Raw genomic sequence first — 20641 nt, forward strand, 5'->3', positions numbered from 1 at the left:
TAGTGCCGTTCTGGCCCATAGGTTGGGTCATGACAAATGTGGTATCAGAGCTTAGGCTTTAGATTCATGGAAAAGTGTGCACCTAGAGTTATCACATACGAAGTATAGGATTCTATTTCGTCTTCTTCTATAATTCATTGCTTCTAGATTCTGTGTTATTCCTTAGGTAGTATAAGAGTGCTTCAATTTAGCACCTCGGTTTTGTGAAGTACATGGTAATGTGAAATAGATTTAGCAGAAGTGTTGAGCTCTGCCATGGAAATACGTACTCTAAGAAATACTATGTTTCCATTAGTATGGGTCCAAGTGGTGTGCCTATCTAGTGCAAGGCACGAGGACCTAAAGGTGATTTTTGGCAGTATAGCTGCCCTAAATGGGAGTGAGGATATCGTTGCGGGCAATCATCAATGAATAGCCAGTCAAAGTAAGTTCATGGTATTAGTGGAGTTAGGATAGATAAAAGAGTGAGAAATCTAGTCTGTTGGGATGTACTGTAGTAAATATGCAATGTTCTCAATATTTGTGCTGTAAGTTACAGATTACAATACCGACATAGGATTATTGTGTAGAGCTGCGTGCTTCCCCGTGGTGCACCATTATTAGGGTGTTTGTAAACAACCTCTATTTTGGTACAGTTATGTCAAGATAGAGTTTTATTTCTGTAGAAGAGTTAGGAAAAATCCTAGTTAGGGTTTAAGACCCTAGAAATTGAACACCAAAGGTCGCAGTTGAGTGATAACTAGAGTCAGTGACTCAGTTATCCTACTTTGAGCGAAGAGTTAGAGCATAAGTGGCACAAACTAGAGGTTTTTAGTATGATTGCAGTGTAATGGTGACACCTACTTGGTGGGATCATCTAGTCTCCGGTATGAGATCGTTGGCAGTGTTGGCATTATAGTGGACGTATTGCCTAAAGTTTAATGAAGATAACACCTCCTTCATGTGACATTAGAGCATAAGTATGACTCTATTCCCTAAAGAAGATTGGGGGTTATGAATAATATTCATATCTTGTGAAATGACATTCTAGGAAGGTTGACAATATAAAAAGAGAGCAGACAGCTTTATATAGTTGTGGTAATGGGGTTGAGGTAGTACCTCTCTTGCAGTCAGTTATACTGTAAAGTATGGTAATGTTTTCTAAGGAGAGACAGAAGAGTACCACTAATATAACGATCTGTGGAATGATGTCCTAAATGGGACTATAGTGTGATAGAAAATAGTGGCTTCGGTATCCCCTTAGGGAGAGTATAATTTTTGTTGTAAGGATCATAAGATATTAGATCATAATGGATGCAGAGCTTTGGAGTAGTAAGGGAAAAAAAAGGATCTTATAGATTCCCTCCTTGAGGTATTAGAGGGTAGTTTAAAGTTAAACAGAGGAAAGGATAATGACTGCAAGTCAACGAAAATAAGTCATAAAATATCAATAGATAAAAGGAAAAATAGAAATGAAATTTTGGATAGTTGGTTTAGATGCAACAGGAGAGAAATTCGAATGACAGTAGAAGTACCAGCCATAGTGGTTAGAGCATCAATTTTGAGTAACATCAAGGTGTTGATAACTTGATAGAGACAGTAAAGGGATATAAGTTCCTGACATGATAGTCAGATTAAGAAAGAGAGTAGCACTAAAGAATAAAATAGTCAAGTTCTACTTTGGGTAAGATAAAAGAGATGAATTAAAGAGCAAACCGAATAGCCAAAAATAAGACAAGGTCAGGAAGATCAAAGTGTGATATAAGGTATATAAAGTGCCATCCTGAGCAAGGTAAATAGGATGAACTGAAAGGCAATATTAGAAAACCTAGAACGAGGGTACATGAGTGAGGATAGCTGTTAAGATATAGAATCCAAAAGTATAGGACTTAGGGCAGGTTATGGTTCGAGCAGTGTCAGAAGCCAAAACATGGGGTTCAGAGTTGCAGGATATGGATCAAACTCTGTCTATTCCTGTTTCCAAGATGGAGTAAATAGTAATGGGATAAGTCCTTTTAGACTTCTAACAGTACGAGGAAAGTTAGTTGAGGAATGTAACTAGAGCACGTAAAAGTTATAGAATGTGCAATGGTGTCTTGAACTGTTTTATCAGGCAAAGGAGTGAATTAATAAGTAGTAAGTTAAATAAAAGTAAACCTAATGGTTCAAATAGGCATGACGAACAAAAAGGATAGTGGAAAATGGCACATAGGCTTAGGAGCTTAGTAGAGTTGGTGAGATAGCAATCATGGGGTCTGCGATTAAGGTTTAGGTAAGCATTTTTAGTATGACCAGTAGGGTCACTTTATAAGGAAACATGAATAAAAATGAGTGACAGAATGACAGAAGGAGATGGAGCAGAAAGAGATATGTATGAGTGATAGTCACAAGTCACTGAGAAGTACAAGGATAAGAGTTATGACAGTAAGCATGATTGGAATCCATTTTGGAAGAGTTTATTAGTGAGAGGTATCTTCTTGAATATAGTAAAATATAAGAGTGCAAAAGAGTTAAGATAGGCATAAAAAGGTAGAAATGGAGTACAAGTAGAGATAGAAAATCTTAAGATGATATATCAGACAAATCGGTGGTACAATAGAAGGATTGCTGTAGTTGATATCTTATATAGAGATGATGAAATTTCAGGGAGAAAACATGAGACATGAATGGTGTGTTGATGTCAGTAGGAGGAGATTTCTCCTTCTCTTCAAGTTTAAATCGTACCTTTGGCTCTAGAAGTTTACATAAGCAAGGAAAATAATATTGTGATGACCTAGTATTTAAGAACCTAATAGGCACCAGTCTGTACACATTCTTCTTAAAAAGAAAATGATGGTAAGCGTGTACCTGATGTTATGTATGAAAGGACGATTAGAGTAGTGACCAGAATTGAGTCTAGTTAGTCACCAGGGCTCGCAACCCTTCTGAACTATAAGCTAGAGGAAGAGCTACTTGTGAATAAGTTTTAGTGGATGAAATTATTGTTGATGGGCAGTATATATGGTTATATTAAGGAGAATGAACACATGAAGTTTCTTGACTGGAATTAAGGCATAGCACACATTTCCTACAGCTATATTAGTTCAGATGGAACTTATAGTTTCTGGGGCTCCTATCTAACCAGGATAAGCGAGTTCCTACTAAGGGTGATAAGGAATGGTAATGTTCTAATGGTTAAGTTGGGAAGGAGATACAAGAAGAATTTTCTAGGATTAAATACAAGGGTTACATAATGTGAAAGATGTGCTGATAAGAGCCAATCGTAAGGTTAGAATTCTAAAAGTAATGGAACTAGTAATCAAGATAGGACTGAGAAATAAAAAGAAGGTTAAAGTTGATGATGTGATGGATATCCTTGAAGGAAAAGGTATAAGGGTGAGAGAGAACAAAGGTTAAAAAATAAGTACAGTAGTTTGGACAGATGTTAAGAATAGCAAAACAGAAAAAGGAAGTGGATAAGATTCAAAAGACAAGAGAAAAGCTTGGTAGAGTTGGTTACAATGTTGAGAATAAGAAGAATAAGTATGCTAGGGACACACTAAGGTATGTTTAAAACAAGTTATGGTGAGATGATAGATTCAAGGAGTAGTGGAATCATGATTTAAGTGTTAATATGTCAGGAAGTACGTCACATAATAAGAAGTTTTAGGAAGAAGTCAAGATATTTTCATTCCAGAGGAGGAGTGAGAAAAGATAAAGTCGCATGAACTAGGTTATTAGGGAATACAAACACTTTTGTCATATAAGAGAAGAGACCCAGTTCACTTTCCAATGTTGATAGATGGTCTAGGGTACACTTGGCACTTGGATGGAGTTTTATAGGGACTAGATGCATAAGATGGACAGGAGTTGGCCTAGGGACTAGATGCATAAGATGGACAGGAGTTGGCCTAAGGACCTTACTAATAACACAAGGTAGATTGGAAATTCAAAGTGTCATGGGAGTGAGAAGATGCACAAGTGTTGACCATTGAGGTTATGGGACAAGTAAAGATGTCGAACAAGATGCCTATGATAGGTGCTACCGGAAAGCATCTCATAGGATTATTATAGGATAAGGAACATAAGTCATGTCTATAGGAAGCAGAGATTATTGAAGCAGAGATTATTGAAACAGAGGTATGGGGACTGAAGTCACTAAGAGATACGTTAGGGCACAATGAAGGAGGGATAAGCACCAAAGCTAATGGAAGTTATGAGACATCAAGTCAAGCACAGTGGAGGTATAGTGAGTACTGAAGATGTCAGCAAAAGATTAAGGAGTGGTTTGAGGTATGAGTTTCGCTATGAAATGACGATGATAGCTAGGATACTACAGCAGGCAAAAGAGCTATGCGGATTATAGGTGGAAAGATGTAGAGTTTGCAATGGTGATTATGTATTCCTAAAGGTCTCCCCAATGAAAGGAGTCATGAGGTTTGAGAGGGAAGGCAAGTTGCCACCTAGATACATAAGACCTTTCGAGGTCATTAATAGAGTTGGAACAGTTGCTGACCAGTTGGAGTTACCACTAAGCCTTTCTCACGTCCACCCAGTGTTCTACATTTCCATGCTTAGGAAGTACATACATGATCCTTCCCATGTGTTACAACCTGATATAGTAAAGTTGAAGGAAAACCTTACCTTCGAGGAACAGCCAAAAGCTATAGTGGACTTTTAGATGAGGCAGCTATGATCAAAACAGATCTCTATTATTAAGGTTTTGTAGAGGAGCCAATCGGTAGAAGAGTGTACCTGGGAGTCAGAGCAGGACATGCATAATAAGTACCCATACTTATCCACTGTGTAATCTTGTAATTCTTTATTCTGTCTTGTATAAAATTCAAGGACGAATTTTCTGTAAGGGGGGGAGAATGTAACATCCATAATTTTCAAATAATTATTTTATATGTAAATATAAATATTTTAGTCTAACCCCTGGTGTTGTGAGCTTTGCGTAGGTACTTTCGTTTAATGGCAATTCGGCCGTTGCCCATATCTACAATTTTGGGCTGAGCAGATAAGTTACTAGAATTACTCCAGAACTAGGTCAAGATTATAGGCTACCTACCATTTTTAAATATTTTGGATACGTTTCTAATATCCGAATTGGTGTAGGTAAGCCCAAACCCTAAGTTTCCTTAATTATTTAGTTTTGGATTTAGATTAAAAATCCATAAAATATTTGTGGGTAGTTAGAAAATTATAATTCCTTTTGCATTAGCTTAGTAATATTGCTAAGGACTGCGGAGCAAAGTTTTAGAATTTTTGGAGCTCAATTGAGCAGTTTTTATAAAAGGGTTAGTTATAGGGACTAAATTATAATTTTTCAAATTGTGATTGTTAACTGTAAGGGGGGGGGGGGGGGGAGAATGTAACACCCCTAATTTCCAAATAATTATTTTATATATAAATATAAATATTTTAGTCTAACCCCTGGTGTTGTGGGCTTTGCGTATGTACTTTCGTTTCATGGCAATTCAGCCGTTGCCCAGATCTACAATTTCGGGCTGAGCAGATAAGCTGCTGGAATTGCTTCAGAACCAAGTCAAGATTATAGGCTACTCCACTATTTTCAGATGTTTCGGATACGTTAATATCCGAATTGGCGTAGGTAAGTTCGAACCCTAAATTTCCTCAATTATTTAGTTTTGGGTTTAGATTAAAAATCCATAAAATATTCGTGGGTAGTTAGAAAATTATAATTCCTTTTGTATTAGTTTAGTAATATTGCTAAGGACTGCGGAGCAAAGTTTTAGAATTTTTAGAGCTCAATTGGGCAGTTTTTGCAAAAGGGTTAGTTGTAGGGACTAAATTATAATTTTTCAAATTGTGATTGTTGACTGTTTGGATGGGCCCAGGAGGGGCTATGTGATGTGATTGAGATATGATTGTGTGACTTGTGGATATAGAAGTGTATTTTGAGCCCTTTTGCAGGTTGGGTAGGTCATAGGTATAGGGAGAACTCTGCCGGATTTTCGATATGACTTAGGATGTCTTTGATTATTTTTAAGCTTGTATTGAGTTAATTATATTAAATAATTATAATAAAATTGTCAGGTGAGCCGGGACAACTTTCCTCCTTCGCCCAGCTGTCAGAGTGACCTCGATTCACGGCTGTGAGTAAAATATTAATTTTAATTATAATTTAATATTACTATATGTTCAGGCATGCCCATGCATCACTTATAAATATATATTTATGTAGTTAAATACTAGACACGTTTTATATTACATTTTTATTTGATGAAATGCTATGGATATTGTTTTATGGTAATTTGGAATAGTGTGCGTGTGTTGGCGTGCGTGTGGTGTGTGGTATTGGATATGGACAGGACGGGTAGATGCTATTGGAGCTTGACTGACTGGGACCCAATCCTTTTATGGATAAGTCGGGATAGACACGGCTCGAAATGATCTCGCTGGCCACCGCATTTAGTCTATTAAGCAAAAGTCTAACTTGAGATGTACTCGCTGGCAGAGGTTGGATCAAGAGAGCTGTATAGGAGATCAGCTCCCATATGTGTACTGTTTGCATATTATATGAGTGCGTGAGTGTTCCAAATTACCTTTTTGTTATTATGATGTGATTTATATAAAAATTATGATGGTGTTACATTCCACTCATTAGGATGCATTAGCTTTAGATAGCTATATAAATTATAGTTAAAATCGATATTTTACTCTCTGAGTCGAATGCTCATTCCTGTTCACCTTATTTTTTCAAGATACAGGAAATTTTTTTGTTGAGTTCTAACCTGCCTCTCTCCCTCGTAAGTCATCTATTAATATCTATGATGTTTTGTATAATTTTACTAACTTCTAGAATTCCGCATGTATTAGAAATATTTTATTTGAATTGGGTCTGTAATATAATGTCATGTTGGATCTGTAAAATTATTATATGCATATATGATTAGATTGGATGAGAGAGCTGAACTCCCATTTGATTTTATGACATTATGAGTATGTGAAGGGTGAGCTGAGCTCTCCAAATTACACACACTGTTAACGTTAAAATAAAAAAAAGGAAAAAACGTATAACTTTTTATAAAAATATAAATTAATTAAAGATATATTAATTTAAAAATTAATAAATATTTTATTATTCATAAAATTAATTAAATTAACATTAAAGTTAATATTTTATTTTAAATAATTATAAATTTTTTAATATGCATACAATACACATATTTTAAGTATTAATATATATATAAACACATACTTCATAAGTTATTTATTTCCATACAGTGATATAAACCAATTGAACTGAACAGAACTTTGAGCATAGTTTGAGCTTGATTTATTATACTTTTTCAAGCTCAAACTCTATTTAAGTTTAATTAATATTATAATTGAGTCTTTCTCATTTTAAATATATTAAGCTCAAGTTCACATAGAGCTCAATTATCTTAAATTTATTTATATTATAATTTTATTAGAGAAAAAAATTTAAAATTTATCGATAATGATAAATATAAAGGAGGATATTTAAAATTTATTATAAATAAATATAAATTTGAAAATTATTAAATAAAAAAAAAGTTGCCACTATGAAAATATGTGTAAAAAAAAAAAAAGAAGAAGAATAAAGAAAAGAAGAGGAGGCTTCCAGGTGAATCTAGGAATTTATAAACTCGTACAATTCGTCGAAGTGTCAAAAACTTACACGCCTTCGAAAAAAAAAAAGTAAAAAACTTATACAAACAAAAATCTTATATAAAGATAGTAACTCGCAAAGAGAGGAAATTAATAAAAATAAAAACTCTCAAAACGAGTAGAATTATTGAAATTGAGAACTCTATTGAAAATAATCAATTGAGAAAAGGGTTTTCACTTACCAAATGGCTCATGAAAATCCTAAAATATTGCTTGAAGATTAGGACAACGCATTCAACAAGATTTCCTTGACCTATAATATATTTTTATTTTTTTGCAATGTAAACAAAAATTAAAAGAATTGTGAAACTTTATACTTCAATATTTGGTAAAAATTAATTTCCCAAAAATTTTAAGGAAAAAATTTCACTGTCAAATTTTTGAATTCTCAATTATGTTCATATTATAATGTTCATATAAATTTTCAATTTTATTAAAAATTTTAATTCAAAAAGGTTGTTAAAAAAATGAACTAAATTTAATTTCACTCCAAAAGTTAGCTCAAGAGGAAAGATTTGTATTCAAATCTTATATATAACTTAAATACTTTATCCAAAATCAATATGGGACAATACATCCCCCTCATATCATATTGAGAAAATAGATCGAGTCTAATTCTACCCTAAAAGTTAATTAAAGGGAAGGAAGTTTGTCCAAATCTTATATATAGCTCAAATATCTCATTCCAAATCAATACGGGACAATAAAAATTTAGATAACTAAAATCAAAGCTAATGAAAAATTCAAATCAAATATATTAAAAAATCTTAAGAGAACTGGTTTGGTTTGAATTAATTTTGAGCCGAAATTAATAATTAAGGATTTGACAAAGAGATGAACTGAAATTGGATCAATTAGTCACAATTTTAATTGATTTTAGTCTAATTTTAGCATGGTTCAATTTCAATTTCAATTTCTAATGGTTTCCATTGTAGTTCAAAAACGGTTGGGCTCATGCAGCACCTTTAGATAGATTGCATCATTTTTTTTTTATTAAAAGAAGAAAACAAAGAGAGAATAAAGGGAAGAAGGATGTGGGCGTAGAGAAGAAGAGACATGAAGAAAGAGAAATAAGAAAGAGTAAGATAGAAATAACGGGTAAATGATTAAAATAGTTAATATATTTTTCTAAAATACATGGACTAATTAATTAGTTTAATTAAAATAGAGGAACTAAATAGTAGTTTGATTGATATTAACTAATAGAAAAATTGAAGAAGAGACTAAACAGTTTAATAGAAGCAAAATACAAGTATCAAATATGTATATTTTAAAAAATAAAGAGATTAAATAGTTAGTTTCATTAAAATATAAGAACTATTTTAATAATTTACCCTTATTATAACCCAATTAAGGAAATTTAATTATTCTATTTATTATTATTATTTTATTATTATTAATTAGATTATTGGAAAATTACCATCAAATAATTAAAAAAAATTCTCAATTATTAATATATAAATTATATATGATTTTAATTATTAATTGGAGACGAATTTCAGATGTAACTAATTAAAATTTTTAAGAAACAAAATAAAATTATCCCTAAATACATATTTTCATTTTAAAATGTTTGGTGAGAAAGAAAAAAAAAAGAGTAAATTCTGTTCATTTTAAGGGATGATTTTTACAAAACATCATAAAAAAAATTAATATTTAGAGACCTTTTTTCAATACATAGCTGATTATTTCGACTCTAATTCCTAATTTTTTTGGTAAATTCATTAAATTGACCATTTTTTTTTTTCGTTTTCAACTGTAGTCCCTCCATATATTTAATATATGTTATAAAAATTTTCTAACGTCTTGAAGGCTTTTATTAAAGAGTATTTATTTTAATTTATGTATATTGTTATATAATTAACTTATATATACACTTGATATATGTTACATTTAAATAATAACATTGAATTTATTATTTAATTGTGTAATTATTGTACAGTGGAAATTAAAATATGACTTTTAGTGACAGATCAAAATTTCGTCGCTAATAATATTTATTAGCGATAGATTTGTCGACTAATGCTTTTAATGACAATATTCAGCGATGCAAAAAAGTTCGTTGCTAAAGTTAATATTTTTAATTAGCTAAATTAGTGACTAATTATGCCATCCCTAAAAGACTTTAACAGCATATCAAATATGAATCAGCAACAAATTCGTCGCTAAAAGTATGTATTTTTTTAGTGTATTCTTAAATTCTTTTTCTTGTCATCTTTTTCAATATTGAAGGAGCTTTTCGGTAAGTTTAATTAGGGTGGGTATAAATTAGAGTTTTTTTAATTAATAGAATAATATTAGAATGTGTAATGCCTTTTTTAATATAATTTCTTTTTATTTTATTTGTATTTTCATTTATAATAATTAATGGCCACCGAAGCTCTCTTTCTTTTGTTGCAAATGGGAAATAGTGACTGCACATGAAGTCGTAAGTCCTCAATTCGGATACAACCAATAGAAAAAGGAAAAAAAAAAATTAAAAAAAAAGGAAATATAGCATAATATTTTACTTATTTAATTTTATGTGTTTGTCTTTATGAAGGATTAAGATTAATATATTCTAAGAGGGAGATTTGGCATTTATTTGAGAGTTATTTAGTAGGAATTTTGTAATATTTTTTATTGCCGTAATTTTATTTTTATAGAAAGTTTTGTTGAGAGGAAGCTTCCTGACTTACTATCGATCTCTTTAAGAGATTATAGTGAAGTTTATAGATCAACTCAACTAAGCCTTTATCCCAAAAATTTGGAATCGGCTATATAGATTCGTTTTCTCCACTATAAACGATCTTGGGTTAAATCCTCAAAAATATGTAATGCTTCTAGGTCATGTTGTACTACTCTCCTCCAAGTCAATTTAGGTATATTCCTTTTTTTTTTTCTTTCTGTCCTCTAACCTAATGTGCTCTACTTGTCTAACTGGAACCTCCGTATGTCTACGCTTCACATGACCCAACCAACTCAATTTTTCTTCTCTCAATTTATACTAGATTAATTTTAAACTTTTAATCTAATAAAAGTATTGAATGAGTCTTACCAATTAAATCAATCTTAATTTATTTTTACTGTAATAAATTAGTATCATGCATTTTATATTAGATTAATTTTTTCTTCAATTTAGTTAAATAATTATTTATATTATATAAAAATTATTTTTTTTTATTTTAATATTTAATTTATCCTCCTTTATTAAAATTAGTAACTTTTTTTTTTATTTGAATCATTCATAATTTTTTAAGGGCTGCATGGAAAATATAGTAATACTCTAATATCCCCAACACAAATTTATGTTTTAGAAACTTATTTTAAATACTAATTTGTGCAATTTCATTAAGCTCGCTTGCTTGAACAAATTAATCGAGTATTAACCCTTATTTGGTTCATTTAGCAAAAGTTTTTAGAGATTGCATTTGAAAATTAGTTTATCTTGCTCCACTTTTATTCTTTCAATTTAATTCAATTAATTTTTTTTATCGATTCTCATATTTAAAATAAAAAATTTAATTATTTTGAACTTAAAAAATTTTAATTTTAAAAAATAAAAATATAATATAATTGTATGCAACTGCATTTAAGAATTAGTTTCATTTTACTCCACCTCAGCTCTCTGGTTTGAAATGTAAAATTTTGCAATAATTTAATTTAATTTTTTTGTCAATATTTGCAACAATTTAATTCAATTATTTTTTGTCAAGAAACAAGAGACTTTCATTTTTAAAAAATTATTTAAAAAAAATAAAAATTAAGCATGATTTATCTATTCTATTTTATTTCACTTAATTACATTTATAAAATAACTAACACATCAATATGTTAATTTAAAAAATTTTAATTTCTAATTAAAATAATTTTCATAAAATTAAATTAAAATTTTATAAATTTTATAAAAAAATTAAAATTAAATAATTTTTATAAAAAAATTTATAAAATTAAATATTCACATATAATAATTACCTGTGATACGAGTTAAAAATGCATTTTTCAACAAAATTTGACCTTTCGTGTGGCTTTTCTTTTGAAAAAGAAAAATAAACAACCCATCAATATATGATTAATATATAAAAAGAAGAGAATTAAAGAGCATAGATAGAAGCGAAGTGTGAACAAGAGATAAAAAAGAAGAAAATAGCAGGCATGATTGTTTCTCCATTACAGGAATTCTTCCCCCATGGATCTTCAAGGATCTAATGATTTTTTCTTTTTTTTAAAAAAAAAAACTTTTTTACAGCAGAGAGGCTCCAATTACTACCTAATCATTCCCGCACACAGAAAATTTTATATACCCATTTATCGTCACCCAAGCCCAAATGCTCGCTCTCTCTGTGCTATTATTATTTTTTTATTGCTCCAACTTCATTTTCCAATATATATATTATATTTATTTACCATTTTTGTCCATCCCCTTCATTTATCTTCCCATATTCTTCCTTCTTCCTTGCTTTGCTCATGGACCAGTTCTCCAATTTTCACCTTTTCCACTGTGGAGATCAAGGCAAGGAGCTTTAGATTACATAGATACTCCACTGCCATCTTGCAAAATCCTTGGAGCTAAGATACCACCACCACCAGCCCCACTCCACCACCTACTGTTTTCTTTTCTTTTTTTTTTTTTTCTTTTAATTCCATTGATCAGGACAGTACCATTGAAGCGTAGGGGCTTGCTCATCAGAGAAGAAATTGCATGCCTCCTCATTGCTAAAGAAATTGTGCTCTTCCATCTTCACGAACTGGGTTTGATACGTTGTCGTTTTTGTGAACTGGAACGATGATGATGCTGATGCTGGTGGAGGAGACATCATTAACTGGTGGTTTTGGAGAATCCCAGTTGAAGAGGAAATGGCTGGATTCGGGCTGTTATCTTCGTTCAAGATCGCGCTTGAGTCGCTATCTGACGACCCATCTTTAAAGTCTGGGAACAGAGAAGCCCCTAGTACTCCATTGTTGTTGCTGTTGAAGCTCTCATAATTTAGGTCTTTTATCCCTGATGCGGCCACTGAAACCAGAAGCGGTGGCTCTTCACTTGCTTTATCATCGGATTCTGTCAAGATTATCTCTTCTTTAACAGAAACATTGCTCTCTGTCTTTTCTTCGTTGAGCTTCGCCTTCAGCTCTCTTACCTGCAACACGAACAAACACGTTTAAAAAAAAAAATGCAAGGGCATTGACTTGACAAGGACGACCAAAGAAGGTGATAAATTATATACTTGCCTCTTTGAGTAGAGTCTCATTGTCATGTTGGAGGGACTCAAAATTGACTTTAAGAGCTTCGTAATTGGCTTTGAGAACACCATAGTCTCTTTCCAATTGCTTGGTTTTCCAACGGGCACGGCGGTTTTGAAACCAAACAGCCACTTGTCTTGGTTGCAAACCAAGTTCTTGGGCTAGTTTCACTTTTCTCTCTGGTTCAAGCTTGTTTTCAACCTCAAAGTTCTTCTCCAAGGCCTTGACTTGATCTACACTTAATCGCCGTTTCTTCTCTGATCCACGGCCTGATTCCTCTACACAAGCTTCCTCATCTAAGCTCTCCAACATGGACATGGAATGAAATTCTCTCCCATAAACATGGTTGCTGTTTCTCGGACTGTGCTCGTCTAAAGACAGAATAATTAAGAAGTTAGTGGATGAATCAAAGCTTTATACCCAAGAGAATAAAGGGGAAGTCAAGTTAAAAAGCATGGCAAGTCTTGAAAAGGAAAATAAATAGTTAGGAACAAGACAGGCACATGGGTATGTCTGAATTTTTGACACGAAGCATTAAAAAAGATCAGAAAGTAATAATGCGTTCTGCGTAAGAACCTGTAGTTGGGCAGATGGACATCAAAGCACCAAGGGAATCAGAGCTGCCAAGTCTCTTCATGACTCTAAAGAAAGAAAGAAAAGAACTCTAGAAGAAAAACCAGATCTTTGTTTACAGATCTAATCCTCTTCTTCTTTTTTATTCTTTGTTTGTGCGCTAGCTAGCTCGTGGATTTTAGTGAGAGATCTTTTTAGAAGCTCAACAAGTGTCTGAGTGTGTGTGTTTTTATTTTGTTATGGTACACGATTTTTTTCACTTGCAAGGAGAATTCTAGTGTATTACTACTGTATGCAATTGTACCACCACTGCTCTCTCTTCTCTTGTCTCTCCTATCTTTCTCCTTTTTCAATACTTCTACTACAGCTTCTCCTCCCTCTGCACCCATCCAAAAGAAAGCAAGAAAAAAAGATGAATGAAGGAAGAAACACAAACAAACAAAACCCAACAAGCAAAGCCTTCTTTCAAAGCCAAAACAAAACCCAACCCACAAGAGAAGTTATCATTCTGTACTCAAGAAAAATACTACGCCCTTTCTTCCCCACTCTCTCTCTACATCATTACTCAATCAATTTAAGCTTAGCTAAGAAATTTGAATTTCTTCACCCAATAGTCTATGACTGTTCATCTACAGAGAAAAACAAAGATAGAGTAAAGGGAAGATGCGAGGGAGATGAGTGAACTAATTCACAACCCAGCTGGCCTTTCACAATTTCTTTCTCTTTAAATAAACCAAAAACGGATCTTGGGTAGGGACTATAGCCATCAGGGTTAAAATCTAACTTGGGTTAGGTAAACACAAAATGAAATGAACTTAAAATTCAGTCCAAATGAAAATTTTGGTTTACCGGCTATTGCCAGTTTTCCTTTTTCGATCCTTTTCATGGTGAAAGATATCTTTTTTTTTTTAAGAGAGAGAGAGAGATACGAACGTTGAAGCTTAGCTGTGTCCAACGGCTCAGCTGAAGTTTAGCTGACGGAGATTTGTTTGGCGTCGGCGGATCAGGCGCCGTGTTACTACGGCCAGGTCGGTGCGATTAATCAACGATTTCGTAAGAATTTCGTACGCTATAAGCACATCTGATTATTTTCGCAGTATTTTATTCATTAAAAAAAAGTAATACTATATTTTATTTAGGAGAAAGTATACATAAGTGTTTTATAGTGAGCAATTTTAATGTATTTATCTCCGTATTTGAAATATAAAATTTTGTAAGAATTTAATTAATTTATTTTTATTAATTCTCATATTTAAAGTAAAAAAAATATTTTTTTTAATTTAAAATAATTTTATTTAAAATAAATAAAAATAAAATATAATTATATGAGAATTCAATTAAAATTTTTTTCTTATAAATGATTTACTTTAAAGTAAGCATGTATACTTTGTTACTTAAATGCAAAAGGCTCAAAATACGCATCATGAATTGTTAAAAAAAAAAGTTCAAACCCTAAATATAAAAAACGTAAAAGTCTAAGGTACTTATTAAGTCTCTCTCTTTTTATTCATGTCCGTATCTCTCCCTCTCCCCTTTTTCTCTCTTGTTATTTTCGTCTCACTTTCTTATGTTTCTCCTCATTAACTTGGTCAGAGATGGAGTTGTGTGGGCTGACTTGAGAAAAAGAATGGTGAAGTGAAAAATTTTCAAAACATTAAACGATGATAAGAATTTTGCTGATATTGATGAATTTTTGCTAATGTTGATCAACATCTTTCTATGGTTAAAATTTTTCTCTCTTTTCTTTTCATGATTTAAATAATATTATTTTCATTTTTTTTACAAGTTTAAAATGTGCTTATAATGCTATCATTTTCTATCTATCAATCAATGAAATTTTCCTTCTTTTTAAATGGGGAAGCGAAAAATTTTCAAAACGGTAAAGGATGATCAGAATTTTGCTTATGTTGATGAACATCTTTCTATGGTTAATTTTTTTGTCTTTTTTCTTTGCATCATTAGTATCATTATCATTTTCTTTTTGCAAGTTTAAAGTATGCTTGTAATGCTATCATTTTCTATCTATCAAATAATGAAATTTTCCTTCTCTTTGAATGGAGAAGCGAAAAATTTTCAAGACGATAAAGGATGATCAGAATTTTGGTGATGTTGATGAAAATCTTTCCATGTTTTTTTTTTTCTTTTTTCTTTTCATAATTAGTATCATTATCATTTTCTTTTTGCAAGTTTAAGGTGTGCTTATAATGCTATATTTTTTGTCTATCAATTAACGAAGTTTCCTTTTCTTTAAAAATTCTCTTTGTCAACTTGTTTCCACTTATTGTGATCAAGGTTGTTAAACTCACGTTTTTAACTTAGAACTGGTAAAGGCACGATAAAATCGTATCATAAAATCAAATAGTAAAATTATAAGATTTTACAACTTACTTTAAATACCTTAAAAAATATAAATATATTTATATAAATAGATAGATAAACTTTCATGCACATTTAGGTATAAGAAGTTATAAGAGAAAAGCCTTCTTATATATTGCTCAGTTTAATATTAAAATTATTTTAATGTTAAATGTAATATTTTATCCACCAAGTTATCAATATGAGAATAATTAAAATAATTTAATAAATTAGCACATGCATACACATATTTACACTTCATAGTTGATAGCATAATTCTAAATTGCCAATTTTAAAAAGATGTAAATGCAAATAATATAAATATTTATGAATAATATATAGAAATAGATCATATTTATGATAATAACAATATAACAAAAGTTGCTAAAAAATAATATAAAAAATTACAATAAATGCATGATAGTTGTAGTAGCATAAATAATAGTTATTTCGATACATAAAAACTTTTTTTTTTTAAATCTAGAAACAGTACTAAAATAATTAAACAAATAACCATGATGAATTTTAAAATTTCAAATTTCAAAAATATAAAATTGTAGAATTGTGAACTAGAAAAATCATATTATTTTCAAATTCGATTTCACTATTTAAAACACAATTTATCTTGATTTTCATTTTTCATACGTTTTAACTTATTTTAGTGATTGTAATTCGTAAGTCAACTCATGATTTCAACAATCATGATTGTAATTATAAGTCAAATTTTAATAACTTCACTATATAGATAAGAAAAAAAAGGAAGAGAAAAGAAAATTATTGCAAGACAAAAACATCAAACCATAAGCACATAAAAATTAAAACATACTACACTTCTAAAATTTAGTACTCTAGAGTGAAAATTAGTACTCTAAAATTTATTGCAAGACCTTGAAAGATGAAAAGAACATATATCTAAGCTAACAAAGCTTTCAACATTTAATCATTTCTAAATAAAGACATATCAATAAAGGCCCCAACAAGCCATCCAATTGATTAACATCTGATTAATCAGAAACATTCTTTCCAAGTGTTAATGTAAATCCAATGACATTATTTAATGTAACTCTTGTATTTGAAGTCGAATTCGAAGGTCCTTCTGCATTCTCTTCCTTAGCGTCTGTATTATAGGATTTCTACAAATTCTTGCTCACTCCAATAACATTATGTTCATATTCATATGATGATAGGTAAATTATAGGGTGAATGCCTTCAAAAACAAGATAATTGACTCGGTGCGCAAATCAAGACTAGATCCAAAACTTACATTTTCAATATCTTACAACGACTTTTAGTTGTAGCTAGATTCTTTATTTTCTTAAATAGGTTTTATTTATATTTTATACTTTATTTAGGATTTTAAATTTTGTTCCTAATTAGTTTAGAAATTTTAAATTATTTCCTACTTAGATTAAGATTTAAAACTCTATAAATTACCATTTTATTCTTATTGTGTACATGGTTTTTATATTTATTTAATAAAGCTTTATTTTTCATAAAACTATGTTTGTATTATTTTATCCTTAAATTATGAATTGAATCTTGTGTTTCTTAAGGTTTTAGATTATATCTTATTTTATTTTCAAGGATTTGATTTTGTGTTGATCATTTTTCGCACTATAGTCTGCGTCACTAATACTTTTGCTTTTGATTCTCTTATCCATAGTATGCATAATAAAATCTACTTGAGAAGGAAATATTCTTGCTTGAAGATGAAAAAAAGATTAAAAAAGATTTAAATGACAAAATTTTCAGCTCATTATTGAGGAAATATCATTCAAATGGCAACCATATATAAATATTTAAATGAATAGATGCAAAAGATGCAGATCGAAGATGAAAATAGCAACCATATTTCATATCCTATTGCTTTTCTTACTTGGAGATGAAAGAAATAATAAGAATATACAAATATCATATATACTTTTTTCTTTACTCAAATAAATGGCAATTATATTTTTCTTCCATAGAGGATGAAGCTATTTTCTGTTGCTCAAGTGACAGCCATAAAGAGGATATTTAAAAAGAGTAAAAAGAAATTAATGAGAGCAATTGAAATTGAAATTTCAAATTGTTTACATTAATTATGAAAATTATTTAAGGAGTAATATTGTAAAAGCACTTAATAGTTTACTGTAAATTTTTACATTGCTAAAGTATCAAGTTGAAATTTTTGCTAAGTTGACAACAAACAAGAAACGCACATAACATGCTTGATTTAATTACGATTTCTTTTTCCTTTCTTTATGACCTTATTAACAGAAGTAGAACATTCTTTGTATTGTTGCTCAGAAAAATTTTCACTTCTTTTCCAGTAAATTTTCTTGAAATGTAGTTATCATTAAAGCCAGTAAGACGTCTAGCTAGGCCCAACGTCAAAGGCCCACTATATATATATATATATATATAGACAGTTTCAAATTGGACTCAAGGAGTTGTTTGACTCAGAAGCTATAGTTGGCTGTGAAAAATTGGTAACCAATGGTTAAAATTGATTATGATCGCTCAACTAAATACACAGTTAATTAAATTAGCCAAAAGCTAAAATCCCAATCTGGAGCCATTTACACCTCCAATTAATGCCCAAAAATAAAGTTGTTCAGTAGAGTTCATTTTGGATGAAAGACATTTATAGATGAGGCAGACCCAGCAAGCAGCTGTATAATACTTGTGGTGATGAAGAAACCCATATATGGGAACTATATGACTATATGTCATTGCAATTAGCTCATGTATGGTCATTTTCAATGAGTCTATTCTCTTTCTCAATGGTGCCTTAACTAAGCAAAATTTCCCAACCTGTGACCAGCAGGTGCAAGTGGGATTTGTAGCTGTAATATGGTCGCAATGTAATTCGATTCATTGTCGTAAGTCCGATACACAATATATGTTGTGAGACTCGCATGTAATATATATAACTTAGAATCCACCTTAATTTTCTTCTTAATTTTGACAACAAAACGTGTGAGTTGGGTCATGTAAGGCTCTCAAGTCTATGAACATAACCCCACTGAACAGGGAACTGATGAGTTGTGTGCATGTGGGATTTTTGTACTTCTCTCATAAAGTGTCAAAATTGAACTCCTATTGCATTCAAGATGAGAGAAACTTTGTCCTTCAACTATTACGTGAAGATGGTCCACAGGATATAAGCACAGTATAGCTTCATCACTCAATAAGCTCTCTCAATTCTCAAGCAAATTAAACACACGAACTTGTTGTGTTTTATAATTGAGAATCAAATAGTTATTTTCAGAAATTTTAAATAGAGAAGAAGCTTGTCAAATTTTGAATTCATTCATGTTCTTATTTGATCCATTTAACCCTAAAATAGATCATTGAGTAGAATTGAGGATGAATAATTGTAGAATTTTTTTTTTTAAAAAAATTTTATAACTCACTGAATGTCACATGTTTGATACACATCATAATATGTACTCTCTTTGTCTACTTGTATTTGTTTTTTTAATAATTATTTTATTCATAATTATTTATTGTTTGGAGAAAATAAAAAAGTATTAATTATTTTTTTAATTATATCCTTATTTCTACTAAACACAATAATTAATATTTGTATAACTTTCTAAAACTCATTTTAACACCTCCCATCTTTTTCTCTTAATTAGGTGAAATAAAGATTAATCTAGTTAAATTAAAGAATATTTTATTTTAATTTAGATGATTTAATTATTTCCTTCGTCACTTTGTAAAAACATTAAACGATTGATAGAAGTATAAAAAAGTATTATATAAGAAAATCTGTTAAATTAGATATACAAAACTTTCTGATTATGTATAATAGCCAATGAAGAAGAGATATCTAATTAAGCATGTTAATTGAGAATTTTTATTTAGTAAAGTTGTTGTATATATAATGATTTTATTGTACCTGTTAATAATGTCAGGATTCACCATAATTAACGATTATAATGAAATCGATATATATATATATATATATAATGAAATCGATATATATATATATATATATATATATATATATATATATATATATATATATATATATATATATCAGTTTTATTATAATATATATATTAATTTTATTTTATAATTTTTTATTAAAAATTTTTATTTAATAAAATTAATTTTATTTTAATTATTAATTATGGTGATACCCACCATAATTAACTGTTTGCATAAATTTTCGTTAATCGAAGGAAACTTAAAGTAAAGCTTTCAAAGACAGGGAGGAACGTGCACTAGATATGAAAGTAAACAGAGGGCAGTCAATTTCGACATTCGGCTAAAGTTTAAGCATGTCGGGAATCAAACTTTTAATGGGCCAATCAATACTATGATTTTTCAACTTTTTTCCTCGAGGCAGCCAGCTGTGGTAGGGCCCCACTACTCCAAACGAGGTCACAATTGCCGTCTGATGCCATGCAATTAAGTACGTTAATTGTATTTATTATGATTGGTGGTGATTGGTGAATACAATGACTCCCATAAAAAGACTCCCATCACCACTAATAATGAGGCAATGACCGACCCAATGAAAGGAAAATTATATAATACAATGGTTATTTCATCTAGAATAGTTTAATTGGAATGATAAATAAATAAATAAATAAATAAATAAATAAATAAATATATATATATATATATATATATATAATATGAGTATCAAAAAATTATAACTATCAGATTTTTTTTTTTAAATTTTAGCAACTTTATTTATATATATTTATTATTTTCTATTGCCCTGCAATTCTATATAATTTGTTGACATGGTATAACCACTTCACTGTATAATTTCTTCACAATGAATGGCTGCCAACACTAAAATTTTATTTTTTGATATGAGTATATTTTTAGTAGACTCCCATGTCTTGTCTTTTGAAAAGAAGATTTTTAATAAAAA

The 20641-nt window shown here is 30.3% G+C and overlaps 1 protein-coding gene across 1 annotated transcript; it reads right to left on the reverse strand.

The window, feature by feature from the left end:
- Nucleotides 1–11676: 11676 nt before the first annotated feature.
- On the reverse strand, nt 11677–14118 carry LOC110670569 (homeobox-leucine zipper protein ATHB-6). Its single transcript, XM_021832656.2, has 3 exons — nt 13414–14118; nt 12826–13208; nt 11677–12734 (listed from the first exon to the last, which is right to left on the reverse strand). Exons 1-3 carry the CDS (start codon nt 13472–13474, stop codon nt 12234–12236), a joined length of 945 nt encoding a protein of 314 aa, XP_021688348.2. The 5' UTR covers nt 13475–14118; the 3' UTR covers nt 11677–12233.
- Between the last annotated feature and the right edge of the window lie 6523 nt (nt 14119–20641).

Source organism: Hevea brasiliensis, unplaced genomic scaffold (genome assembly GCF_030052815.1).
Source record: "Hevea brasiliensis isolate MT/VB/25A 57/8 unplaced genomic scaffold, ASM3005281v1 Scaf154, whole genome shotgun sequence".
Lineage (NCBI taxonomy): Eukaryota > Viridiplantae > Streptophyta > Magnoliopsida > Malpighiales > Euphorbiaceae > Hevea > Hevea brasiliensis.

Coding starts and splice junctions, on each gene's coding strand:
- LOC110670569 (XM_021832656.2), bottom strand. CDS start 13,474: ATGAAGAGACTTGGCAGCTCTGATTCCCTTGGTGCTTTGATGTCCATC. Junction 13,209..13,413: donor GTCCATCTGCCCAACTACAG/GTTCTTACGCAG, acceptor TTCTGTCTTTAG/ACGAGCACAGTCCGAGAAAC. Junction 12,735..12,825: donor ATGAGACTCTACTCAAAGAG/GCAAGTATATAA, acceptor TTCGTGTTGCAG/GTAAGAGAGCTGAAGGCGAA.